Source organism: Corvus moneduloides, chromosome 17 (assembly GCF_009650955.1).
Source record: "Corvus moneduloides isolate bCorMon1 chromosome 17, bCorMon1.pri, whole genome shotgun sequence".
Classification (NCBI taxonomy): Eukaryota; Metazoa; Chordata; class Aves; order Passeriformes; family Corvidae; genus Corvus; species Corvus moneduloides.
Genome location: NC_045492.1, coordinates 5,639,968 through 5,667,378, shown reverse-complemented (window position 1 = coordinate 5,667,378; position 27,411 = coordinate 5,639,968). Strand labels below are relative to the sequence as shown.

Below are 27,411 nucleotides of genomic sequence, written 5' to 3'. Positions count from 1 at the left end.
GCATGGGCAGCTTTCCGAGGCCGTTGATAACTGATCCTGTTAAAAGACTGTGCTCTATTGTTTTTAAAACCTTGTCTATTTGTTCAGATTTTAAAAGCTGAAAAACTGTTTGTACAGGAAAGGAAAAAAATAAAGTATTTCTTGCTGAGGTTTCCAGGATCAAAATGACTTGTGTGGCTTCCAGAAGTAGCAGACTAGGACATGACTTACACACAGGGGTCAGGAAAGGAGAAGGTAGATGCCAGACTGGAGGAAGGAGCCCAGCAGTGCTTTTGCCTGTTTTCTTTTACTTTATAACCTTCCATGAAGAGAGAGTTGGGGATGCTCAGCCTCGAGAAGAGAAGGGCCTGGGGAGGCCTCACTGCGGCCGTGCAGGACTTGAAGGGTCCCATGGGAAAGATGGGGACAGAGTGTTCAACAGAGTCTGTGGTGGGAGGAGAAGGGGGGATGGCTTTCAGCTGCAGCAGGTTGATTTGGGTTGCATTTAAGGAACCACTGAGGGTGGTGAGGCTCTGGCCCAGGCTGTGCACAGAGGCTGTGGATGCCCCATCCCTGGGAACATCCAAGGCCAGGGGGGACAGGACTCTGAGCAACCTGGTCTGGTGGGAGGAAGCTCAGGTTTGAATGAGATGATCTTCAGGGTCCTTTCCAAGGCAAACCATTCAGGGATTCCTTCATTCTACGGTCCCCATTGCCCACAGCAGAGTGTGCCTTGAATCCTGTGAGTCACTATGGAACATAGCAAGTGTTTCAGCTGCAACTTATCCAGAAAAGAGCACAATAAAACCATGCGCCCTACAGCCACCATACCCTTCACCTGCTCAAAGTGCATCTGCCTCTGTCCCAGGAGAGTGCCATCCCTGACCCTGCTGTCAGTCCTGAACGGTCCCTGCTGCCTGGATCTTGCCATCCATCCCTGCAGGATGATCACTTTTGTCCCAATGAAGGTACAGTGCCACTCCATTGAGGTGGACACCCCTGGACTTCCAGGGTGGGCTGGGGGGGTGGTGTGGGACTGGGACCCCACTCTGAGCTTTTGCTCCCTGTGCAGGCTGTCACAGACACTGAGGAGGAGTTGGAAATCAATATTGATATAGAAGATTGATATAGAGGAGAGTATGGATATAGATGTAGAAGAGAATGGAGAGGAAGAGATGGAGGTGGACGTGGAGGAGATGGAAGAAGAGATGGAGGTGGAAATGGAAGATTACGTTGAAGACACAGAAGTGGATGAGAAAGGTGAGGAGGAGGACATGGTCTTGGGACGAAGACCGACCGCAGCAGCAGGACAGGCAGGTGCTCCCCATGCCCTGCCCACAGGCAAAGTGGGTCCCCTGCTGCCGGGCCGGGGCTGGGCTGGGTGCCCCGCTCAGGGACACGGTGCCCCGGGGGGCTCTGGATTCTGGAGGCACAAGCAGCACCCCCGCCCTGCCCTGCCCTTGCTTTGGGCCATGCCAGCCCTGTCCCAGTGCCTGGGGCCCGGCTCCCAGCCCCAGCTGGGCTCAGTTCTGGCAGCAGAGTCCTGCTCTGCCAGCGTGTCCCAGCCTGGGGGCACAGGGAACAGCCCTCAGGGCCGCACTGGAGTGATGGTGCCACTTGCTTTTCTTCCAGGACTGACTGAGATGCCAGGCAGGGATGCCACCCTTCTGTAATATGTTTTAGAGTTTGTTATTCTCTTCTGTACATACGTTTCATACATTGCTATATAGGTTTTTATAATGTAAATATGTTTTATAGATTGTTGTTGCTATAAAGATTCTTACATTGAAAATACGTTATGCAGTTTGTTTTGTTGCTGCTCTTCTGTAAATAAACAATCTTTATTTTTCACACCCCAGCTCTATTTGCATTTGCTTTGGGCACAGGGAGCATTTGCAGGGTTGTGGTTTCCAGCTGGTCTGGGTTCCTGGGGCTGGAGGTCCCTGAGGCTGGTGGAATGGCCAACCTTGGGCTGGGGGTACCTGTGCACAGAGGGGTCCCACTGACAGAGGTCACACTCTCCTTGCAGTTGCTTTGGACATGCACGGGAGCTGTAGGGGCAAATCCCAACAGGCCCTGGCCCATGGGACCCCCCTGTTGGAGCAGGGCTGAGCCTGCGTGGTCCTGCAGAGCCTCATCCAGGGCTCTTTCCTGGCTGGCTCTGGGGCTACCGAGGCTGCACTGGGCTGCGGGCACCCCGCGATCCCGGGCACCCCGAGGGGCTGGAGCTGGCCTGGAGGGAGCCTCAGTACAGGAGCCTCTGGCTTTTGCAAGGTCTCCTGTCCTCATTGTCCAAAATCAGGCCCATGTACATGCAGAATAAGCCTGGATTTGTCTTCTGTTTTTAATTAATTTTGCTATGTTAGCTAAAGGAACTACGTTTTTAAAAAAAAAAAAAAAAAGCCATTTTCTAGAAGGTGGTCTCATCTCCACCAGGACCCACTTGGTAGAATGCTTCAGCAAAATGAGCCCAGTCACATTTTAAAAGGACTGGGAGCCTGGCTCCCACTTCTATGCACAGGGTTAAAGCAGACAAGAGGCAGCCTGGGTTAAGGCACTATTTATTAGTCCAGAACACTCAAAACCCCAGCATCTTCCATTGCCCTTTACAAATTGGTGGGCAGCTTCAGCTACCAAAATGCAGGGAGCTGGACTGTCTGGAACACTGGTCATACCAGAGGTAGTACCAGCTATGCCAGAGGCTCAGCAATAAATACAACAGTGAACAACCACCACCTTTAAAAGAGCCAGGCTTTAGAGGAGCTACAAACACTAGAAGAGACCCAGCTTTCAGGAATTTGTGTTTAGCAACTGGAGCTTTTGTAGAGTCAGAGCTCCCTCTTACCCCCTTTGGCTGCCTGCTAAGGGGTGTCATGACCTCTATTACAAGTGCAAGATGCCCGAGCAGCAAACAGGGAGGACAAGGTGCATCTGGAGCATTTAGTCCTGGCAAAGAACATGCAGGAGAGCCCTGGGTCAGGTCTCCACAGGGATAGGGTTAGGGCAAGCCATCTAAGCCATCTAAGTCAACATCAGGCACTGGAGGTCTCCAGCAGGCACAGTGGCTGCAGTCTGGGGACACCAGACTAGCGCTCCTCCTCTGCCCCACAGGAGGGAAGAAGACCTCCACCAGCTCTGACAGCCGCTCGAAGCTGTGGGGGTAAGAAAGAACTTACATTGGGGTCATTCAGCATTTGTTTGATGCTTCTCTGCATCAAAGCCAGGCTATCCCAAAGATGCTGAGGAAGAAACACATTGCTTACGTTGACTTTTGGTTCTTTGCGAGCTCCTGGATCAGCTCTCCCTTGGGGTTTACTGTGAATATGCGGCTCTCTGGCAGCCCTACTTGCTTGTAAGCGTAGACATCCTGCCCAAGGAAGGCCAGCACGGCATGAGAGCTGCAGGAAGGGACCAGCACCCAGCCTGAGCCCTCCCTCCACCCCAGGAGACCCACTCACATTGGGTCTGTTCCCAAAACCCGCATAGAAGGGACACTTCGTGGCAAACAGTTTTCGGATGTCTGTCAAACAGGTGACCTTGAACACCTCTGGCTTCTTCTCAATCACCTCCCTGCAGCACAAGAGACATGACCACAGTGGCATCACCTGGCCAGGACTGTGGGCACCAAACCTGTCTGGGGCTCAGGGTAAGAGGTTTTGTGCATCAGAAGCTTCACCGTGAAGCTCCAGCAAGGCCAGGCAGCTCCCCTGCTGCCTCCCACAAAAGGCACTGTGCACCAAGGAGGGCAGAGCAGCTTAAGGCTGGGACATTCCTCAGGATCAAGCTGGGGAAGGGGGTTCTGTCCCCAGGGATACAGAAAGTGTAGGAAAGGACAGTACCTGTGGAAGGCAGACAAGAGGCTACTGGGGGAAAGCAGCATGGGGCCCATCGGGAGGCCACAGCCTTGCTCACTGACCCATTTGAGGTAGCCTTTGGTGATGTGGGCCATGCCAATAGCCCTGGCTGAGCAGTAGAGGAACTTGTAGCCGTTCCTAGAGAGAACACAGGGAGCCTCTCTGAGCTGTGACCTGGGCAAGGCATTCTCCTGCTCTGATGAGGAAGATGTAGCCAAGTACCTGGCCTAAGCCCAAACCTTACTCCAGTAACCAAGGTGGTTCCACAAACAACATGAATCTCTTATCTGGAAACCCAGACTAAGCCCAATCCCCACCTGCCTCACACTGGGAGTCCCTGGAGCACCCTCCACGCTCTCCCCAGCGGCCACACACCCACCCAGCTCAGCTGCGCAGCACCCATTGCTGCTCAGCACCCTCACACGGCACTTTCATCCCACGGCACTGCCTGTCAATTGTGGAGGGTTGCACCCAGCCCTTGCAGACGCCCGGGCGGGGGACAGCTCGGCAGAGGTGGTACCGGGGTGGCCACTGAGAGGCAGCCGAGGCGCCGGTCCCGTCCCTGCAGTTCCCGGGAGCGCATCCCTCCCGTGTTCCTCCCGAGGCCGGAACGAGCCATCCACGGGCTCACAGTGCCTCTCAGTGGCCACAGGGGCCAGGGACCAAGCTGGAGGCTCCGCGGGGAGTCACTGCTGGTGTCACCCCTCGCAGGTGAGTCCCCTGGGCCGTGGGAAGTCATTGCTGGGTGCCCAGAGAGCTACCAGCACCACAGTGCTGGGCACCACCACTCTCAGGCATGACCTTGGGTGGTCTTGTCTGCTTCGGTGCTCAGCTATCCTCCCCAGCAAAGCCTCCACTGACACACACTCCTCCAGGGAAGGTAATGCTAGCATCTGCTCCCAGGGGCCCTCTGCTTTCACCCCTCAACATCACGTAGGCAGCACAGCCAGCACCAGCCACAACTGACAGCAGACAGTGCAGCTGCCTGGGCCTGCATCAGCGAGTAAGAAGCCCTGACTCTGACTCCATCAGCTTCCCACTTCCCCTTGGCCTCAGCTGATCCAATACCTACAGGTGGATTTTGTGGAAGAGTTTAACAATCCCACGATGAGTCCAGTCTTTACCCAGTTGCGGCAAGATCTGTCCAAGAGCATCTGATCTAAAAGGAAAGGTCACCGGGTTAGTGTGATCCAACATGGTGAATATCCACTCCCACCCCAATGGGGTTTGTGGTCCCTCCTGCCTGCTTATGCAAGCCTTTAAAGGGGACTTGCCCCTAACAGGGGAAAACAAGGATTCTGGGGTGGGAGAAAGGCCTTTTACTTGGTGATGGTGCCATCGATGTCTGAGATCACCACTTTTTCATTCCAGTTCCACAGGTAGATGGTGGCCTCACAGCGGCACGTGCCCTGGTACTGAGTTGTCACGCTGAATGCCACCTCGTTGGGGCCATCCTGCAGATTCAACCTTCCCTGGGCAGAGGGGCAGCAAAAGTGTTACACCAGCACCAATTCACACCAGTCCAAGGCTTGCCAGAGGCCAGACTTCCACCCAGCCAGGCCAGAGACCCCAAGCCTCTACAGGGTTTTCAACCAGGGCAAAATAGTTGGATATCCTATGAAAACACGAGGTCAGGAGTAGAGAAATGCCTGTTTAAGGGTTGTCTCACCCCTACACACACAGACAGTGAAGGTGGAGGAATAAATGCATACAATTTGTTCGGAGGAGAGCCGCAGGGATTTCTTGTAGGTTGGCAGACGTTTCTGAGCAGGGGTCTCCACTGCCAACACATCCTCAGGGTGCAGGAGATGACTGTCACTGGATGACTCCTTTTCCTCCTGCCTACACAAAGTAGGAAAGGGGTCGGCCAGAGTCTTAACAAAGCTTTCTACCCTCTTTCATTAGGTAAACTTGGGAATAACTAGTGATGTAGGAGAAGAGACCAGGAGCATCCAGACTCCTGAAGATGGCCTGGGAGAGAGGCACTCACCTCTGCTGAGCAGGGTCAGGCTGCAGCATTCCCATGTTGGCTTTCCCTGTCTTGTAGAATGGCAGAGGTTTCTGAGTAGGGGCCTCCACTGCCAACACGTCCCCAGGGTGCTGGGACTCATTGTCACTGGATGACTCCTTTTCCTCCTGCCTACACAAAGAAGGGAAGGGGTCAGCCAGAGTCTTAACAAAGCTTTCTGCCCTCTTTCATTAGGCAAAGTTAGGAATAACTAGTGATGTAGGAGAGGAGACCAGGAGCATCCAGACTCCTGAAGATGGCCTGGGAGGGAGGCACTCACCTCTGCTGAGCAGGGTCAGGCTGCAGCGTTCCCATGCTGGCTTTCCCTGGCCTCGGCTGCTGCTGCAGGCAGAGAGGTGTGTGCTGGTTTTGGCTGAGGTAGAGTTAATTTTCTTCACAGTGACTGGTATGGGGCTGTGTTCTGGATTTGGGCTCAACACAGTGTTGACAACAGAAATGTTTCTTTTATTGCTGAGCAGTGCTTGCACAGAGCCAAGAGCAAGAGCAGGGGCTGCTTTGCTTTTCTTCCAGTTGGAACAGCAACGCCAAAAGAGGTGTCACAGCAGTCCCTGCCTTCACAGGGACACTGCTTGTGGAAGAGTAAGCACAGCCTGGTGCTATGGTGGGGCAGGGAGACCAGCAAGCACATGTGGTGCCCAGGGATCTGGCATGACAGGCACATGGCAGGAGGTCTCACCACTACAAGGTCCACATTACTGCATTACCAGGTGTTGCTCTGCTGCTCAGGCATTAAGAGACCAAAGGGGGACAGCTAGCAACCTTAAGAAGTCACCTCATCAAGTCCTGGATGTCCTCATAGTCAACCTCAGGCCATCTCCAGGACCCTGCTCCCACCCCTGCCAGTCAGCAGAATGATGCCTGTCCCCTGGGGACATGGTTGTCATATCCACTGCTGCAAACATACCCCATCTGTTGGGAATTCTCTCCTCCAGGAGAACCACCACCTTCTGTCTTTCTTGGGCATCTTCTCCTTCACCAGTTCGTCGATGATGCTCTGTGAACATGGCAGAACATGGCGTGGTCAGTCCTCAGCCCAGGTGCTGCTAAGAATCACAGCCAGTAAATGTGTTACACCACTGACCTCAGGAATGTTCCTCTGGAAAGCCTGCAGGGACAGGACTATGGGACCAGCCACTGCCCAGCTGTAATACCTAGAAAAAACAAGAGGGATGGGCACATCACCATCCTGCAGCATGGCCAGGTCCCACAGCTACTTTGGTACAGTCATGGGCTGGCATGGAGTCACATTTCTACAGGAGGGTTTCCATAGGGACAAAGGGGCCATGCTGTCCATTGTGGAACAAAGCAGCAGGAAGAGCCATCCACTCACTTGTTGTTGATCATTATCACCAGGTTCGGGTCACTGATGAGCCTTGGATTCTCAGCAAACTGCTGGTAGGAAACCATGTGCTCCATGAACTTCTCTGGTGGGACAGAGGCTGTGTTATGCCATTGGGGGATAAAAAGGGTTTCAGGGCTGCAGATTCCCCTCCCCTCCCACCTACCATGAGAGATCTGCCTGTTGCCCCTGAGGCCCCCACACAGTGACAGGGCAACTGTAGACATCGAGTCAGAGTCCGTGGGGTGGTTGGCAGGCAAGGTTGATGGCAGCTGGACACACAGAGGGTTGCTGGGCTCTGTCATAGGCCTCGAAGTCTGCTCTGTGTCACTGCCAGCAAGGGAAGAAATGGTGGTGACATCAGAGAATAGCTTTAAACACACCTCCATCTTTTGCACCAAGGGAATTGCTCAAAAATATCTGAGGTTGGCCAGCTGGGGCAAGTCATACCTCCTGGGGAAATAGAGAGCCACCTGCTTCTTGTCCAGCTTGGAGAGGTCTTCCAGGCAAATGTTACTGGGACTCAAGTGAGGACTTCTTTTGGTGGATCCTCAATGCACAGACAGAAGAGAGCTTAGCTGAATCACCTTTCCAACCACCCCACCATCTATCGAGAAAGCCAACAGCATCATCCTCCATCATATCCATGTACCATACAAATGGGGCAGCCATTTTCCTACTGGAAAAGTTGCTGTAAGTCAACAGCAACAGAAGTGCCTCAAGACACCTGCACTAGCATGATCCTTAAATACACCATCAAGTGGGGCACATAAATGCTTCTCTGTGATTTTCCCTGACTTGGCATGCTCAGCATGAAGCCACAAGTCAGGCCAGGTGCTGTCAGACACTTGAAGTTAAGGTATGGCCTGTACTGCTGAGAAATCTTCTAAGTATGCAAAAGCAGAGACATTCAGGGATGGACTTCAGGGAACACAAGGCAAGAAAGCCTTCCTGGGAGCTGGGTGGTCACTGAAAAGTGGACACCTAAGGGATGTCTCTTCAAAGCAAAGGAGCTGGTAGCACACAGAGAAGGCAAAGTAAACACACCACACTTGGAAGTCAAGGAGTTGCACTAAATGGACAACCCAGGAGGTCATCTGAGTCAGACACATCGGCAGGCTCAAACACCACTTCAAGCAGCACCAGTCACCCTCTCACCTTGCTTCCTCTGCCTTTCCAGCTGGGACTTGGGGCCTTCTGAGCCTGACTGCCTAGGAGCAGTGGCTCCCTCACAGGGCTCCACATCTTGCTGAATCTCTGGCACAACACTAACATCTCCCTTCTGCTTCTCTTGTGGGTTTGAGTAGGTCCCCAAAAATCTCTTTGCCCTGACAGCACGGAAGATGTCCTTCAGCCTGAAGATTCTGTTCCCAGCCTGGGGTGCAAGCGTTGGCTCAGTAACAGACACAGCCAAGGAATGGGGTATGCCCTTTGCTCCTGCTGGGCTTGAATCCCTTCCTGGATATTCAGAGGTGGCAACAAGAGGGGTTGCCTTATCCACTGGGACTAGTGTTGCAGAGATGGTGGTTGCTGCAGCAATCTTTTGTAGCAGCATCTTTGTGGACTTGGCTGGTTTAACTCGCACCAAATTATTCACCTCAAGGAAAGCAGAGGAACAGGTTTGAGGACGGGAAGTTGCCCAAAGCATCACACAGAAAAGGACAACTTTCTTAAGGCTGCCTGGCCACAGCCTCCTCTGCTTTCTGTAGGTCTTTTGAACACCCATTCCCAGCAAAAGAGCAAGAGCAGGGACTCACCTGAGGGAGCTTTCCCCAGGTCCACTTCATATGGGATTCAGCCCCTAGAGCAAAATTCTCCTGTGGTCTGACCTCCAGTTCAGAATCACTTTTGGGAGAAGATGGATGGCTCAGCATGAAGCTGCAGGAAGAGAAGGTGATGTGGGGCCTCATCTACACTGCAGCCCCATGCTCTCCTATCAGTGCAAGGACATTTGGGGCCAAGAACCCTGTAAGGTTAGTTTTCCATGAAGTCACTTCTACCCTGTGAGATTGTCACTCCCAAAGGACCAAGACCTATGGAAGCTGAGACCTGAGGATGCAAAGTGCTATGCCAGCAGTTGCCCAGAGCAGCTCAGCAGCAGAGAGACCTCTGCACGTAGGCTTCTCACACCTGTGACCATGGCCACAAGTGTCCCTTGTGGTCTCTGAGCTTTCTTCCAGCCACACTGTATCAGGCTAGGAAAACCCTCCTCTCCTGACACCTCCAAGTCACTTTTCCATACCACCTTCCCTGCCATGAGGAACATGCCCTGCTCTCACCAGAGCTGAGCAGAACACCTTGGCTCTGTGCGTTACCTGTCCACTCTGAGCAGCTCCCCATCAGAGTATGGGTATATCTCTTGGGGCTGCAATGACTCGGTTTCTTCAAGGAGATCAGCAAAGGATGAACGTGCAGCATCACTGCAAAGGAGGAAAGAGAGAGCACTTGTGCTGCTCTCAAGCAGCAGCCTCCTCTCCAGAAAGCTGGCAATACCCAGCTTCACCCTTCCCCCTGGCTCTCTACCCCACAGGAGACTGGGCTCCAACTTGCAAACACTTTCCCCCTGTTTCAGTACTGATGGGCATCACCAAATGAACCCACAGGCTTGACCCCCTGTACCACCCTGCCCATGCCAAGCAGCTCACCTTGGGGCTGGCAGCTCGCATGGCTTCTTCATGGACACGTCACTTTTGGCCTCATCAGAGCTGTCAGAACCCAACTCCGACACCTCCTTCCTCTGGGGCCTTCTCTTGCGTCGCCTCCTCTTGCGCAGGATCAGTCCAGCGCTGGTAGCCTCCAGCTCACAGGAGGGCTGAACAGCATCCTTTGGGCTCCGCGCCTTGTAGATGGGGGATGTGTGGAGGAAGTAGGGGATGCTGCCCTGAAACAGGGATGGGGAAGAGCCCATCAGCTCCCTCCAACACCCTCCTTTCCAGCCTAGCAGGTCCTTGCTCTCTGTGTAGCATACTATGGAACAGCACAACCAACACCACTGAGCCCTCAGCTCAGGGGTGGTTTTGTGGCCTGGCCTAAAAGGGAAGGATTTTTACCTACAACATGTGAATAAAAGAACATTAGGGTGATCCAGCCACAAGCTAAAGACATCTTTAACACAGGCAAGGAAAGACAGGCAGGAGATGGCACCACAAGACCAGAATTACCAAGGCTGAAATGGGATTTGACCCCAGAGCCCCTTCCTACTCCCAAACCTAGCCCAAGCCAACAGTGACCACAAGTCTGCCTGAGAGTAGGGCTGCCAGGATTTCTGGAAGCCACAACTAGTCTCATCCCACTTTCCACTGGAGCAGGCAGCCTGCCACAGCATCTATCTCATTCTCATCCCTGACACAAGATCCCCTGAGAGGCCAAGCTCCAAGATATCCGCCTGTCTGGCCAGTAGCCATGCCCATTGATGGAGACCAGTCTGGGATGCAGATATTTGGTCTAATACTCCCCTCAGGGTGCTCCACCATGCAGGTTGCAAGGTCCTTTGAGCAGGAACCTTTCCAGACACAGAAAACATCAGACGGGACAATGGAGTCACTCTGGGGAAGAGCAGCATTCCAAACCTGGTCATTCCACCTCAACCCCACACTTCCAGGTAGTCACAGTGGGACACAGACGTGTAGCACCTACTCATCACCCACCTCATGCTCTTCTGACTCCTCAACAAAGAAGGCCTCTCCATTGTCTCCCAGCTTCATGTGCAGATCCACAGGCTCCCCATTGATTTCAATGTCAACCTAGCAAGGGACAGAAGCAGGGGCACTTCCTGAGGGAGGGGATGGGTAGAAATTGCTCACAGGGCTGACAGCCGCACAGCCTTTGAGGCAAGGGACCTCTCCCAATTTTCCTGGAGAGAACATTCCTCCCTGGAAATGGATGGGTTCCATTTGGGGGCATCCCCTTAAAAACTTGGCAAGCATCCCTTTCAGTGGGCTCCCATTTCCCTCAAACAAGGTCTTTCCATAACCTGTGGGTTATAGAAGATCCTGGGTCTGGAGACACTGGAAAGGAAGCGTAGCCCCAGGGCAGGCACCACTTACCACCTTCTCCTTGGAGCGCAGCACTCCCAGCTTCCCAAAGCGCACGTGAAATGGGGAGCACTTGAAGGAGTTGTCAGGCTGCCTCACCACGACCACATCGATGCAGCCTGACAGGGTGGCGGGGTTCAGATCCCGGTACAGCTCCTTCACTGTGACAAAGACGCTCTCAGCCAGCTGCCCCATGTAGTTCATGGTTTGAGACTGCAAGGGAGAGACAGGAAGAGATTCAGGTGGGGGAAGAGAACTCCAGCAGCTAAAAGCAATGTGAGTTTACTGTAGGAGAGTCATGCCATAGCTGCAAACACAGCTCCATCACGGGGATAGGTAAGCCTCTAGAAAAACTGAGGCAAACACCTGAAGAGCCTTGATGAAGATTAGCCACGGCCTCTGTGAGCACCACAAAACCATGAGTTATTGCATCCAGCTTGGAGGAGAGATGCCCTTGCCATTGGGATACACCGTCACATTTGCCCCTTGGGAGGGCAAATACAACCTCACAACAACACTGCACAGTCAAGCTGTCAACATCCCATTCAAACAAGAACTGGGCTGGCAGGAGACCTCCTGTCCTGTGCTGTCCTTAGAAATTCCCAGACAACTCAGGGCAGAGAGGTGGGAAGTCCAAGCTGCTCCATACACCACACATTCACTTTGAACAAAGTCCAAACCTAACATTTCTCACTCGGAGGGAAAGGCATCCCACATAGGCATTGCAGAATTGGCCAAACATGGCTCTTGTACAAGCCAGAACTTGTGCTGGCAGAACAGCCAGGGGATGGTGTGGTGTCCTCAGGGACTCACCACAGCCCCCAGTTCACACTCAACCCCAAGGGCGGCTGGGGGGAGTTGGTTCCTTACCCAAAGGGATGATGACAAGCATGTACCACACGACAAGCCGTCTGCCCCAGCAGGTACCTAGCCTCTCCGATCCGTTTTGCACAAGCTCAGCCCTGTCCCATTCCCAGACATCCCTCCTGGAAGGCAGTCTGAGGGAGCAGACATGGTTCCCGCTCCATGCCCCGTCCCCCACCTCTCCCTGGCAGCCAGGAGTAAGCTCAAATCCCAGATCCTCTCCGGGGGATGATAGCAGGGAAGTCCTAGCCAGCTCCCGAAGCTTCGGTGCCTCCATCAGCTCTGCTGTGAGTGGGGCCAGGGTCACAGGGCCAATCACCAACCTGCTGAGCCCAGCTTTCCCAGGCATTGCTGCTGGGGTGGGCAGCCCTCCAACTGCCTTCCCTGCTGTGCCGCAGGGCCTGGCAGCAAACGGGAGAGAGCTCCTCGCTGCACATGGGGGAGGTTTTGGAGAGGAGGAATGATCACACTGACTGATACTCCCAGGGCAGCAGTGATGAGCTCCCAGTTCAGATATACACTGACACAGGCCTGAAAAGTGCATAGGGAAAGTCCTGAGCAGAGAAATCCCATAGCATTTGGGGTGGGGGCTTGGAAATTATCCCCAGATAAGATGCACTGAGCACCACCTTCATGGTGAATGCAGGGTGCAAGAGCTCAACATAGCACTGCAGCCACACAGCAAAACAAGTGCCAGGGCCATGTCCCCTCTGCAGAGCCACTGTCCCACCCTTCCCTCAATGGGCAGCTGCCCCCTCCCCAAGCATCTTGTTGCTGGGGACTGCTTGGAATGGCTCTGGTACAGTTTTCAGCTCTCTGAATTTATTCCCTGTTGGCCTCACCCAAAACAGCTGGAGATAGTCAGGGGATGCAGAGAAGAGGCTTCTCCCTGCAGGCCTCGGCCCTACCATGGATGGAGCAGGCCCATTGGGGAGGTGAAGGGTAGACTATAGTCTGGAGACAGATTAATAGTCAGACAGAGCAAGAGTACAAGTCTTCAAGTCACATTCAATAAATAAACAAACCCTCTTGAGGAAGGGGGCATCTCCAGCCCTCAGCCCCCAAACCAGCGAGGATCACAGCCCTCCACCGCACTTGTGGAGCTCTTGTGGAGGATGAAGGGGACAGTCCTCCCCTGCAGACAGCTCACATTGACCTCCAGAGCCAAAGAGCAGCCCAAAATAAACCAGAACTTTGCTGACACCAGTCTGCCTTGCTCCTGGGCCACCCTGCCCATCCATCACACGCTGCCAACCAACAGGACCTTCCCCATTACCTGGGCAGCTGCTGAGCCTCAGCACCTCCTCGGCTTTTGCGCAAAACTAAACCCCGTGGGTTGCTCTGTGCCGGCAGCAGCACTCACCCTCAGCTCCTCCTCTCCCTGCTGCTTCCTTGCTCTCACCTGAGCGAGGGGAAGGCTCCACACGGGGCCTCCTGCTGAGGGCCCTGCCAGGCTGGGGGTGGCTCTGGGGTGGCAGCTGACATCTGGGGCTCACCCAACAGTCCCGTTTGCTCCAGCAGCCCCACCCGCAGCTGCCTTGTGCCCGTGGAGACCCTTCCTTCTCCAACCCACCGTCCCACAAGGGCACGGTGAAGTCTTAATGAGACATAAAGGGTGGCCAAACCCCAGGGGCTCGTCTGCCCTGCATCATCTCCAGGGGGATGGGAAGAGGGCATGGAGAAAGGAAAGCACAAAAAAGCAGACACTTTAAGAAAACTGGTGCTCTCCAGATCTCAGGGAGCCTGACAGCAGTGGGGAAGTGATGTGGAATAGCAGGGTGGACTCGGGTGAGCAACTGAGGTGATGGGGATTTTTTGTGCCCCCCAAAAAGTGCATTGACTGCCACCATACTATAACTACAGGGCAGCGATGTGGCTGGTGTGGGCTGTGTCCTGTATTTACCCAACCTCTGTGCTTCCCCAGCAGCCTCTCTGCTGGCTTTTGGAGTGATGGGGATTGAGTGGTGGCACTTTAGGGACAAAGGCTCTCCAACACATCACTCATGGAGCTGACATTGTGCTGTAAGAGCAGGGAAGTGCCAGAGCTGGAGGGTGGCTGCTTAGGACATCTTTAGCCCCTGAGAAGAAGGATCCAAAGATGATGCGTTGATCTGCAGAAATGCCACAGCTCATTCCTAGGCAAGCCCTGTTAGCTCACAGTACCTCACTTTCCTCAGCTATGCTGATGGCAATTGGAGGCACAGAGATCCCCCCTGTGCCTGTCCAGTGCCAAGCAGGGCCTGGTATACAAGATCCCAGTCCCAACACAGGAACTTTCCTGAAGGCTGTGACAGATCTGCTGAGGAAGGAAGCATATTTTCCAGCAGCTTAGTGTTCTGAGAGCTCTGCCCCTTGGTGAAATTGGACTGAAAGCAGCTATTGTGAGTGGCTGGGCATGGCTAAGGTCCCTGAGGAGCGTGGGCTGACACTGAGGTGTAGGTGGCTGCCACCAAACCCCACAGCCCATGGCAAGGTCACTGGGCACTTGTGCCCAGCAGGGAAGGAGCCTGCTTGAACCTACATCAAGACACCTCAGATGTGACACTTCAGGTGTTGTCCTTGGACAAGTGCTCGCTGATGCCACTGGAGCCGGTCTCATCCAGGGCAGGGGGTTACACCCTGCAAGCCCTGAGGCCATAACACAAACCCCAGGCCTGGAAGACGAAAGCAAGGACAGATCTGGGCTGCAGATGCCTGGTAACTGGTAAATAATGCTGCAGAGGTCATTCAACAGAGCACATTCCAGTGCAGGACACCATTTCTTCCTCAGCCAGCTGAATGGATCCTCAGGTGTGCATGGAGAAGGAAAAGAATGCCAGCAGGAGCATGCAGGCAGCTCAGCCTTGCTGTGGCTCCAAGCCCCCACCCTCTGGACATGGGGATGAGCTCCTGGCACTTGGGCACCCTGCAGCAGTACAGTCCCCACCACTTACTTCCAAGGCTCCTTGCCCCACTGGTTTTCCCCACCAGTCCTTACCCCTGGTTCCTGACACACCAATCTTTGCTTGTGCCCCCGTGCTCCTGCAGCAGATGCCCAGATGTGCCATGGCTGTTCTGGGTGATGGCTGTTCCTCCCGGCATCCTACCCTGCAGTCCAACCTTTCACTTTCTTCTTCTTTCCTTCTTTCTCCTCCAAAAAGCTTAGAGCACTTTAATTGCCATGGTAATTTTTTGCAAAGCCATAAAATCATCCTTGGTTCCTGCTAGCTGCTTTTCATACTTCCTCTTAACTCCCCTTTCCTCTTTTTTGGAAGGTGAGCCTTGCAGATCCATCCCTCCCTGTGCTTGTAACCCTGCACACCCCAATTTCAATGTGTATCTTGTTCATCCTCCCCCAGGAGCTGCTCCAACAGGGAGAGGTTTCTTCCCCCTTTTGGGGAACAGATGTTTGCAACGAGCCTTTGCAAAACAAGACAGATATTTTTATTAGTCAACTGAAATGCAATATTTTCACCTCCTTGCATTCCAAAAAGCTCACAGCCACATCCATCTTGGCAGCTCTTGTCCTGCATCCCAGCACTCCCCATCCTTCCCAGATTGCAGCCTTCACCCATAACAGGGCACCTCTGCCTTCTGGGCTGCCCATACCTCCGCTGACTGTCGTGCTGAAAGCCCTACATCCTGAGATCCTGGGCCTCTCTAGAAAAACTCCATCCATCCATCCATCCATCCACTTGGCAGCTGGGAGCACCCCCAAACTGCCCAGAAGCCTCCTAAATTTTCCTCTTCCCGAAAAGCAAGTTGTGTCTTCAGTCACAGGGTGAGAGAGTGGACAAGCTGTGTCAAAAAGTTGGGCTTCTTCTTCCCCCTCTTTGCATTTTGACAGCTGCTGTAGCCCAGCCAGGCCACAGCCAATTCTCCAGCTGCCTCCAAGGCGGGAGTTGATGAGGAGTTTGCCTCTTCCCTTGACCAATACATTATTTCTCTGGGATTTTCCCAGCTGTTCGATCTCGTATTTGAGTTGCTTGGCAGTCCCTTGGGACGCATCTCCTTGGATCCTGCCTTGCTCCCTGCCTCTTCAAGGGCCTGAAATGCCTGGAGGGAGGTCAGACAATCCAGCAGTGAGACAGACTCGAGGAGCTGGCCAACCCACCTGCCTTCGTGCTGGCTGAGACCTGACACAGCTCAGGTCCGCAGAGATGCTGCAGAGGACAGGAGGGGAACCAAGTTGACTAAAAAAGGGTCTTATTTTGCTTTGCAGACAAGCAAAGCTGGGGCTGGAACAGGAGAAATCCCTCCAGCTGTGGGGCTCAGCTAGTAGCTGGGGACACCAGCACTGTTTGATGGCTGGAAGCCCACATTGCAAACCCCTGCGGCATCCGAACCCTCTTATCACCCCAGAGTCAGGAAGCCATGTTCTCCTGTTCCCTTTCCCACACCAGAAGGATGCTCCAGGACCTCACTGTTCTGTGGCACAACCCTGTGATGACGACTAGCCTGGCTCCTTTCTCCCTGGCTCTGCTCTGTCTTTACTGTCCCCTTTACATGGGGGTTTCCTGAGATGCTTGCAAAATCCAGGCAGCAGCCAGGCAGGCTGAGGCATGGCTGTAAAGATGCCTTTTCCTGAACGCTGTGCACTGAGCAGGATGCTGCAGACACCACAGGTCTGGTGAGGGATGGCCAGAGCCATCGGGCTGGGTGACAGCAGTCAATCAACACATCAGGTTCAAGGTCCCTGTGCCGGGCAGCTCCCTGGAGCAGCTGCCTGCTGCTGGCAGGGCTGTCATCCCTGACTGACATTCCTCTGCTCTGACCCTCTAGGGAATGCCTGCCAGAGGCTGGCATGTGAAAGGGCTTTCTCATTATCATGGCCCCTTCTCCCAGCAGAGAGAAACAGTGTTTTAAGAGGAAGGGGAGCTTGGGGAAGGCTGGCAGAGTTTCCTGACCCTCAGCTGACTGGGCTGGAGCTCCCATTTCCTCTCCTGGATCAACAAAGAGCTCCAGAAGCTTGTGAAAGGGGTGATTCAGCAAAACAGGATGAGAGGAGAGGCAGAAACACCAAGTCAGCACAGCTGGATGGGGTCAAATTCCCATCCTGTGAAAGCCAGGGGGAGCAAGGCTCAGGTGTCCTACTCCCTCAGGCACAGGGACAACTCCTGAAAGTCCAGCTGTTCTGCATACCAGCCCTGGAGTCAGGAATACAACAGGAAAACAGCGTTGTTGGTTTTGTTTTTTCTTTCCCATTCCCAGAAAGATCAAGTCAGACTGGCCTGGCATGTGATGGAGTGGGTGGGAAAACCATTTTGCCTGAAAAGGAGGAAATGCCATCCTCAGTCCCCAATCACAAGCATTGAAAAAGCTGAATTACAGCCGCAGGACTGGTTGAAACCATCCATTCTGGTTTAAAAACATACTCTGCTGATTTGGCTCCTAGTTTCTGACCTGTTGGAAGTTCACATTTCTTCTGTAAACACAAAGGGTTCAAGTTTATTTAAAAAGAAAAACCAGAAAGCTGCAATTCCCACACAGTTGTGTGGCTCCAAGAGCCAGGGCTTGCAGAGAAATCCAGCCCTACACTCAAACCGGGAGAGCTGAGAGCCCTGAGCAAAACATGGTCCTGAAAAATGAAGTCTCTGAACTGAGAGCCCTCAGTTTTTGCGTCCCAGCTGCTGACAATCCAGCCAGGACTGCACTCTAAAGCCAACAGCTTTAGATAAGTGACATATTTACATCAATATAACTGTGAGCAGAGCCTGACCATCAGCCCCGAATTCAGGGAAAGTGGGATTATGCGCACATTTAGGCAGCTGGGAAATCTTTTCTCTTTTGTCCAAAGCCGGTATCTGATTTCAAGACAAGATCTTTCCAAGCCACGCTTTATTTAAAAGAAATAGTTGCTGCTCGGTTCGATTCCTGACCGGCTCACAGCAGGCTGGGAGTGACGCTGCCAAAGCCTTGGGGTGCAGCAGTTTGGGCACCCCAAGCACCTCTCCAGCCCGGGGAATGCCGGGGGGGGCACAGAGGAGCTCTGGGGTCCAGCCCCCGAGCGCAGCTCACCCCATGGCTGAACCCCCGAGCCCCCCGCCCGCAGCAGCCCCCCTCCTGCACCGGGTCCCGCCTCCCCGGGGGGCAGCGGCTGGGAAAGGGAAGAGGCTGGGGGCTTCCAGCCACCCAACCATCCATGCCTAGTCCAGCCGTGCAGGGCTGCCCGCCCCGAGCCGCCCGCGGGTCTTGACAGCGCTGATGGAGATCACGGACCGTGAGCCCGTTCCACCGCGAGCCCAGCGCCGCCGGACCGGTTCAGCTCCCTGCGGGGAGCGGCACAGGCAGCGGGGGCGGCGGGGACCGGGGCGCACCGCTCCGTGCCCGGCGCCCGGCGGTGGCCGCACGCTCCTCGTCACCCTCCCCGTGCTCGGTGCTGCTCCCCGGTACGCGCACCCCACGGGCTGCTACGAGCACCCGGGGCAAACCCCCGGTGCAGGCGCTCGCCGCACTCCCCGGTGTCGGTCCATATCCCAGTCCCGGTGCCCGATCCCGGTCCCTGTCCATATCCCAACTCCGGTGCCCGACCCCGGTGCCCAGTCCCTGTCCCTGTCCATATCCCAGTCCCAGTGACCGATCCCGGTCCTGGTCCATATGCCAGCCCCGGTGCCCGGTCCCTGTCCCGGTCCATATCCCAGTCCCGGTCCCTGTCCCGGTCCCTGCCCATATCCCAACTCCGGTGCCCAGTCCCTGTCCCGGTCCATGTCCCGGTCCCGGTCCCTGCCCATATCCCAGCCCCGGTGCCCGATCCCTGTGCCAGTCCATATCCCAGTCCCGGTGACCGATCCCGGTCCCTGTCCATATCCCAGTCCCGGTGACCGATCCCGGTCCCTGTCCATATCCCAGTCCCGGTCCCGGTCCTGGTCCCTGTCCATATCCCAGCCCCAGTGCCCGATCCCAGTCCCGGTCCATATCCCAGTCCCGGTGACCGATCCCGGTCCCTGTCCATATCCCAGCCCCGGTGCCCGATCCCAGTCCCGGTCCATATCCCAGCCCCGGTGACCGATCCCAGTCCCGGTCCATATCCCAGTCCCGGTGCCCGATCCCGGCCCCGATCCCGGTCCCATCCCGACCCACCCGGTGTCCCCGCGCGCACGCGCACTCCGGCCGGCTGCGGTGACGTCACGCCCCCCCCGCCCGGCGATGGAGGCCGGCTGATGCCGGTGTGTGTCGCGCCCGCCCGCCCCGCGCTCCCCCCGCCGATGCCTGGGCTCGGTGGCGCCCGCCCGCCCCGCTGCGCCGCCCGCCCCGCGCTCGGGGCCGGGGCCTCCGCCGGACCGCACCGGACCGGACCGCCCCGCACCGAGCCCCGCCGAGCCGCCACGGACCTGCCGCGGGTGAGTGCCCAGCGCGCGGCGCGGCGGGGCGGGGAGGGTCCCGCGCCCCGCGCTTCGCTGCCGCCCGCACCCGCTGTCCCCGGTACCGCAGACCCCCGGCAGGTGCAGGGCAGCGGGACCGAGGCGGTCTCATGCCCCCCGTCCCCGTGCGGGGCGCCCACCCGAGGGTCGGGACACGTGTGGACCCCCCCTGCCCCGCCGCCGCCCCGGTGCGCCCAGCCCTGCCCTGCCGCTGGCCGGGGAGCGGCGGGGCTGCGCTGCTGTGGGCTCGCCAGCAATTAAAATTAAAATAAATCCAGTTAAAAATCCGGTCCCGCCGCTGTGGGAGCTTTGCGTGAGCACCCGGCTGCGTGGGGCGGCCCGGGACCCACCCGGCTGCGTGGGGCGGCTCGGGACCCCTCTCCCCCGGGGTGGTCTGGGTTGTTTTTCTTTTAGTCTGTGTTTTTAGAGGAAGAAAAGTGCTTTTTCTCAGCTCTCGTTGGCTGCTCGCTGCCTGGACAGCAGCGGGGCAGCAGACCCCACTCGTGTCGCAGCTGGGGGGTCGGAGGGTTGGGCACGGTGGGGGTTTTTTGGAGCCCTCGGTGTTGTGGCAGTGCCAGGTTTAAAGCGGCGGTGCTTGAGACAAACCGGGATATGAGCAGACGGCATCTCCCGGTTCTCCCAGGTAGGAAAACTGAGCGGCCGCTAAGTGACGAGCCCGAGGCCGCACAGGAAATCTGTGGCGGAGCTGGGGCCAAACCCCAGCTTTGCCGTTCGCTGCTCTCCTTGCCTGGCTGGGGACAGTGGTTTAACCTCACGCTCTCGGGCTGCCGGGGTAAAGTCCTGCCTGGGCTATGCCGGCTCCTATCCAGGGCTCCTGCGGTGGCAGCCGGGCGTGTGGCCAGGTGCCAGCAGACCGAGGCCTCTCTGCTGCGAGAGGTGGATTTGGAGAGCAGAGATGTCCCTTTGGATGGATGTGGGTCCAAGGTGGAGAGTGGGGGTGTGCTGCTCGGGTGTCACAGTTGCTTGGCAAGCTGGCCTGTGTGAGAGTGGCCCCATCCTGCTGCTCAGAGCACACTTTGTGCCCTCAAATCTCAGAAAATACGGTTTTTCAAAGGAGTTCTCTGCTATTCTGATTACGTGATGGGAAACTTTTAGGGGAGAGGTAGGTGATGTGCCTCATCAGGCCATGTGACATACCTGGAAAAGCTCATATACAAGCCTTTCTTGATCTCATTTTTCCCATTTCTGCCCCACTAAAGGGCACAAACTCTGCCCAGCCATGGGCTTTTGCCATAGGGTGGCTTCAGTTGAACAGGGAGGGTTTCCCTGCTCTTCTTCCTGACCACCTACTCTGGCTGCAGTCCCCAAACAAGGATCATAGTGTCCTGAGGAACGCTTCTCCATGGATAGGAAGCCAGAAGTTTACTTCATTGTCTGGAACAGCTTATTCTAAACTAATCTCTCTTTAAGAGATGAGGAGGAAGGGAAAAACACCCAGATGCTTAGAAGCATTTTATTTACCGTAAAAGAAAACAGCAATTTAATGATAACTTCTATTAACTAGGTTGGGTCTGTGACCTTGATGTATTTTACAACATAGCTGAGAAGAGGGAGCAGACTGTTCCAGTCTGTTTATTGTTTCCTCTTAGTGCATCCCAGTAACTCGCAGCACACAGATGCCCACACAGTTCTGGAGTCCTGACCCACCTTTGGGGGTGGGAAAGAGGAGGCTGTTGGATCCGATTTGCTTCAGATACAGCCTAATCTGTAGCTGGTGTTAATTATATTGTAGATGGGTTGGGGTTTAGCATAGGTTTTTCTGACAGGGCTCAGCCTCCGCAATTCTTGCTGCTGTAGAAAAGCTGTAGTAACTTGAAGCCCTGAAGTCACTCGTGGGAGCACATCCCTATCAATAAATTCCTTGTTGTAACGCCAAGTGAAACCAGCCCCGTGGGGACTGCTGGCTTTCATCGGGGAGGCGCAGGGATGGATGCAGGCAGTGCTGACAGCCTGGAGCGGGGAAGCCTGGAGCAGGTGAGCCAGGCTGGTAGTGAGAGCCATCTGGATTGTCAGAGGAGAGATTTAAACAGCAGTGCGGCTCCAGTTCTCCTTTATATATAAGTGTGTCTCCTTGCTCTGCAGGGTTTTCCTTCTATTTAGATCTCCTGTTCCTCCCCTCCAAAAATGCGGTCCCCTTGTGTATGTGAGCTTTTCCCTCCGCCTTGGTTACTATGGTGTTACTATGTAAAAACAGCTCATCTTGTAGCTCCTTGAGTTATCTGCACCTTGGTTTGCAGTCCCGCCCTGGGACATGGGCCTGTGTCCATCCCTTATCCAGCCTTTCCCTGTCTGTGTGATGGGACAGCTCTGGAGGCAGCATTGTCTGCAGGGCACAGCTGTGTCTTGGTCCCACGGGACTTCCTCCAGGTTTCTGGCCACCAGGATCTTGCTGCTCCATGCAAGGCTGTCACACAGGTGCATCTCTTGCTATTCCTGAATGTGGGAGTGTATCTGGGCAGGGATGAGCCCTGCAAGACCTGCTCAGATTCATCCCCTCCAGAAACTGAGCTGACTGCAGGCAGGGCATCAGTTCCCCCTGAAAACTGTTGGGAATGGAGACAAACAACTGGGAGTCTCTAGAAATCTGTGCATACAAAAAGCAGAAGGTGGGAGCAGACATCTCCCCCCCATCCTGCTCAGCCCCCCCAGCTTGTGCAAGTTAACCCCCATGGGCTGGCTCATTGCTGCCCACTTTGATGCAATAGGTCCCTGGCTTCCCATCACTGGTATTATTATTCCTTTCTGTCTTTTCCAACTGATTTGCATGTAAAAAAGCATGAGGGAGGTTCACCCCACGGAGAGGTCCTTGGTTTGCTCACAGCTAATGTAAATTATTGCCACCCTCATCATTCTTGCAGGGGACTGGTGTCACCCTGGAATAGAGGGATTTTGTTGGGAGAGCAGGAACCCAGAGCCACGTCCAGGTTCTCCCCACCCTGCTCATCCTAAGGGTGATTTGCCCCATGCAGACACAGAATCACGCTGAGTTGCCTCTTCCTTTGCATTAACTACAGAGGAGACCAGGAGGATTATGTTTGTAACTTAGGTACCTGTTCCAGGTGGAATGAGTCTAGTCCTGCTATGGAGGCTAATTTGGAGAAGATCCTGCTTACTGGTGCCTCACGGTCTTTGTAGTGAAGGTCAGCAGCCTCTCTCCCTCTAGCAGCTGTGATGGCTCTTCTGCTTTGTTAAGTAGGAGTGGGGTGATGTTTCTAATTATAAAGGAAAAAGTCTTGTACTTCTCCCCTCCTTTGTTTGTTTGCTTTTTCTCTCTTTTTTTTTTTTTTTCCTTCCTCTTGACAAATGTTCTAAATAACAATGCTTAAAATGCAAATGGACTGAGCTTGGTGAAGTGACTGGGAAGGCCTGGTTGGCGAGGACTGTGGTGGAGCTCGAGGAGCTGGTGATGACACATGGCACAAGAGCAGAGCCGAGGCGGTTGGGTTGTCACCAGAGCAGTCACAGCCGTGGCTCATCTCCACGTGGAGGACAGTCTCATGAGCTTCAAAGGCTTTGTGGTTTCTCTTTCACCATTCAGAGGCACAGTGTGTGAGGGTGCCCTCTCCTTGTTCTACAGGCACAATAAGGGGACATTTAACTGAACTCCCTTTTATCTGCGTGCTCTTCACTCCTTATTCCTGCTTTTTTTTAAATTAGAAATAGAAAAATTGGAGAATGAGCCTTCTAAACTGTGTGTCCAGGTGCAGTCATGGCATCTGTATGGTTCCTCCTACTGCAGGCGAGTGCTGCCCTTGCTGTTCCAGCCAGGCCCCTCATGTGTTTTAGCACTTGCTTGGGGGAAAAAATGAAACAAAATAATATGGTGTTGAGGTTGCAAAAGTTTCCATTATAGCTCCACCCAAACACTCCTGCCCAGTAATGCTCAGAAAATTCAGTCTGGGTGATGGAGCTTCCCTGCCTGCCTTGCTGTTGGGCTGCTTGGGCCTGGGGGAAGGGGAACAGCTTTTGGTTTTGTTTTGGTTTTTTTTCTTTTAATATGGAGATGCTTGAGAGCCATGTCAGGAATAGGGTGGGGAATGAGCTCTGGCTCCTTAATAAAAAGCCTGAGTGGCACAGGTTTAAATTGCGAGCACTCAAAAATTCACTGAGCCAGAGGCAGATGGCTCAGTAGAAAGGGGGGCAAGGTCGCTCTTTGCTATTTGTGTTGGTGTTGTTTAACTCTTCTTCTCCTGAGTAAGTGCCTTGATGTTGTTTTCAGGCTGATTTTGTCCCGCTGGTGTAAAGGCATCAGTTTTCTCCTGTGGGAAGGATAAGAAGGGAGTTAGTTGCTCCTGGATCATGGCTTGGTGTGCGGGATGCCTGCAAATGCTCTGCTCTCATGCCTCAGTAAATAAAGAGGTTATCATGGAACTTATAAAAAACTTCTCTTTTGGAAATAGGTCAAGCAAATATTTATTTCCCTAAGGTGTCATGCCAGTGTTGTACAAATACTTGAATGGGTACTCACTTTATTTTTCACTGCTTTGTTTCTTCTTAAGCACATTCAGGTGGTGTGGGGACACACATTAATAATTTTATGTAATCAGTCCTGTCCCTCTCTCCATCTGGAAGTCTGTGCATCTTCTGTGGGCTTGTGCTCTACTATTGCAGTGCTGTAAATAGGAAGCTGTGACACTTTTTTTTTTTACATCCAGGTTCTTTTCAGCTGTGGGGATATTTTTTGTTCTCCAGAAGAGTTTCAGGCCAGTGGTGGGTCAGCTGCCGCAATGAATTTAAAAACAAAACTCCCAGGATACAGCAAAGCTCAACAAAATGACCACACTAGTGTCTTGCTTTCCTGACCTAAAGCCTCAGCTGTGGTGTTGCTGGTGTCCCTTTGGAAAGCAATGCCTGGGTTATCCCACAGATGGAAAGTGCAATTACTGCCAAAAGCTTGTGCCCTGCTGTCTGGTGGAGCTCCTGTCTTCCCCAAATAATCAGGGATCAGTTGGTGTCTGTCTTTAAAGAGGGATTGAAACTTCTTGTCTGTTCTTAAAATGGTAAAAATAAAGAGTTTAATTAAGAGGACCAAAATTAGGCTTGAAGTCTTGGATACTTGATCTTGCAGCTCTTCATCTCCAGATGTCCTCAGTTAGGAGTAGCAAGGGCCTGTGCTGGAGTGCACTGGAGTACTTGGAGTACACTTTGTGTAAGAGGATGTTTGAGATGGGGTTGTCTTGGATGCTTTTTGATGTGTAGCATATTTAACGAACTGAAGTCTTGGGTCTCTGTGTGAAGGATCCAGATGTATTCCTAGCTCCTCGTGCTTGTACTCAGGGCAGGCTGCAGTGGCTGGAGACCTTCCTGGTGGCTCCAGGTCCTGCCTTGGGGCATGAGTAGCACAAGGATCATTCCAGCTTCCAGTGATAGAAAGCACTGGGCTTTCTCTTACAGCCTGCAGCCTCCAGGCTCTGGTCAGCCTTGCAGACCAGCACCTTGAGCAGGTGGCTTTGGAGGCCTCAAAGGGTTGAATGTGATGTCATTTTTCATAGCCCTGGTAAGACAGGTGTTTACACTTTGCATTGAAGGTTAATTGGCTCTTACATAGGTTCCTGGGTGTGGGGTGGCCCTTAGAGACAGATCACCCTGACACCTGTGCCGGAGGCTGTGCAAGCCTCGTGTGTGTTGGGCTTTGATTTGTTAAACAGGACGTAAAAACAGGCTCCCCTTCTGAAATGTATCCTGTTCTTTCTTTGCTATGAATCATTTCCACATCACAAAATATTTAAGAGAAGGGGAGTGTCTCTGTTTCATAGAGGCAGAGCTGATTGAAACCCAAAAATCCAAGCGCAGAACCCCTCAGCTGTGCTGGCACAGGGGAGACAGGCTGTGAGCAAGCAAATGATGTGAATATTTCATTTAGATCATAATCCACCTGTTGGGCTTTGCTCCCCCAGCCCTGCAAGCCCTGGGAAGTGTAGCAGATGTTTTAAATGGCAGCCAGCACTCCCTGCTCCAGTGTCTGGCATCTCCATGTTGCTTTACAGGCAGGAAAGACGGAGACTGAGGATGATGTAGCAACTGCTGCAGGTTTGCAGGTCCTTTGTTTTTAGTTGTTTTCCCTCTGTTGTTGTGTCTGTCTCAGTGATGTGGTGTTGTCCTGCTCTCCCAGTCCGTGCTGAGCTGTGCTTGTTCTCCCATGTGCCAGCATAACTTCTGGAGGTTGGAAGTTTGGCCCTGGGAACGCAGTAGTGCTTGTTAGAGCACTAGAAATGAAGGTGCTTTGGAGGAGGTGTCTGGAGTTGGTGTGCTGGGGGTTAATTTTGCAGTACCCCTCTCCTGTGAGCCGTCACTGTGTGTCCACCTGCTCCTAACCCTTTTCCAAGCTCTTTTTGCTACTTTATGCTATCCTAATTTTCCTGACATCCTTCTCTTGCTTTGTCAGTTTTTTAGATGTGGGTTTTCAATCTTATTTTCTGCTGTGGTGTCACCTGTGTGTTTCCCTTTGGTGTTGCAGGACATTGCTTTTCTTGTTTCCTTCAGGGTAGGTCTCAGAGCAGCTTGTGGGTGCCCAGCAGTTTGTGGCAAGCAGGAGATTGGGGTGTTTAAAGGAATTTTAAAGGCTTTGTGCTTCTACTTTGATCTTCTCTGGCACCTAGGATAGGTTTTGATTGGGTTTTTTTGGGGTTTCTTTTTTTTGATTGTGGTTTTCAAGGGGATGGTTGGAACGGAGAGGGTGGGGGTGAGAACCAGTCCTTGCTTTGAGGGGTAACCACAAATAAACAGTGCTGCAAGGCAAACACTACATCCCTTGTGTGCTCAAAGCACTGCTGTTGACAGTATTGTTGTGCCTGTCCAGGTGAAATGAGGTGGTAAATAGTATTTGAGATTCAGTAGTGAAATAAGGCGTCTCTCTGCTGAGTATCTCTGAAGAAAGGGTTTCCATAAGGAAGACCTGATGGCACAATAAAGTGGTCCTTGCTGCTGGATGTTGTGGGCTGGTGTTGCTCTGTCCCTTGCGCTCTTCTGGTGTGAGGATGAAGCCACCCCAGTCTGCCAGAGCTGCTCATGGGGCAGGGAACACCGTTCTTGCCTCTGCACAGGTGTTTTGGCATCGCTGGAGACTTGGCCTTGGAAATGGGGGCTCATTTCCCACACGTGGGGAGGTTTCCCTCCTTAATTGCAAATGTCAGCCAAGTGGAAAAGGGTATGGTTGGTGTGAGGCAGTGGATATGGGGGAGAACAGCAGAGGTGTTGATGAACATGGGAGGGTTGCATTGCCTTCCCAAAATATCTGCTCTGTGGATTTCATTTCTGCTCCACTCCTTAATGCTGGGAAACACTGCCCTGGGCATCTGCTCTGCTGGGGCTGAGTTTTTCAGGGTATTGTAGTCATGAGGCCGGGAAGAAAATGGAAAAAAACCCCAACATGTTGAATGTAAAATGTCATTGATTTCTTTCTCTATTTTTTTGTATTTTTCTTCTAATTTAATAAATTCCCTACTGTGTTGTAAATTCCAAATGTGAATGGGAAATAATCTCACCAGTACAATAATTAGCATGTAACCAGCAGATGAAGAAAACCCAAACTGCTGAGCTGATTGGTGAATGCTGACTGTTTTCCGAATTAATTTCAATAATCACATCTCCCATTAAAAAGAAGATGGGGCGGGGAGGAAGTCTTAAATTTTTGTCAAGCTCAATGTAGCGAAAAATGGTATGTGCAGTGTAGCTGTTCTGCATGTGATTAGAAAAAAGAACTGAGGGAGGTTCTTGGAACTGAATTAGCAACAAAGTATTGCTAATTCTGCAACTGACAAGCTCAATTTCACCTGCTTTTTTTGGGAAGAGAAATAGAATTGTAAGTTAAATAGCCATAATTTTATGTAGGTGTCTAACAGTAAATAGTCTACTGAAAGAGGAAAGCATTCCCTCGCAGTCGTGCTTTGCTGCAAGATGCAAAAACAAGTCCACTGGAGACCATTAGTAGTGAAATATGTTTACTGTGCAT

The 27,411-nt window shown here is 53.4% G+C and overlaps 2 protein-coding genes across 4 annotated transcripts in view; one reads left to right on the top strand and one right to left on the bottom strand.

The window, feature by feature from the left end:
• Positions 1 to 2,556: 2,556 nt before the first annotated feature.
• Positions 2,557 to 11,585, bottom strand: LPIN3 (lipin 3). Its single transcript, XM_032127330.1, is given in 20 exon segments — positions 2,557 to 3,131; positions 3,243 to 3,428; positions 3,430 to 3,549; positions 3,819 to 3,971; positions 4,906 to 4,992; positions 5,157 to 5,305; positions 5,546 to 5,675; positions 5,824 to 5,973; positions 6,122 to 6,183; positions 6,767 to 6,856; positions 6,944 to 7,013; positions 7,193 to 7,286; positions 7,368 to 7,531; positions 7,652 to 7,751; positions 8,360 to 8,798; positions 8,959 to 9,079; positions 9,517 to 9,621; positions 9,847 to 10,082; positions 10,849 to 10,944; positions 11,248 to 11,585. Coding segments are annotated over 20 exon segments (2,898 nt in total). The 5' UTR covers positions 11,440 to 11,585; the 3' UTR covers positions 2,557 to 2,977.
• Positions 11,586 to 19,335: 7,750 nt separating this feature from the next.
• The window catches only part of ZHX3 (zinc fingers and homeoboxes 3), a 47,054-nt gene continuing 38,978 nt past the window's right edge, over positions 19,336 to 27,411 (top strand). Inside the window, exon 1 of one of the 3 annotated variants that reach the window (XM_032127447.1) lies at positions 19,336 to 19,418. The gene's annotated coding sequence lies outside the window, so the exon portion shown is untranslated. Of the gene's footprint in view, positions 19,419 to 19,988; positions 20,083 to 27,411 lie in introns of those variants that run through there. The other 2 variants (XM_032127449.1, XM_032127448.1) reach the window with 2 other exon arrangements.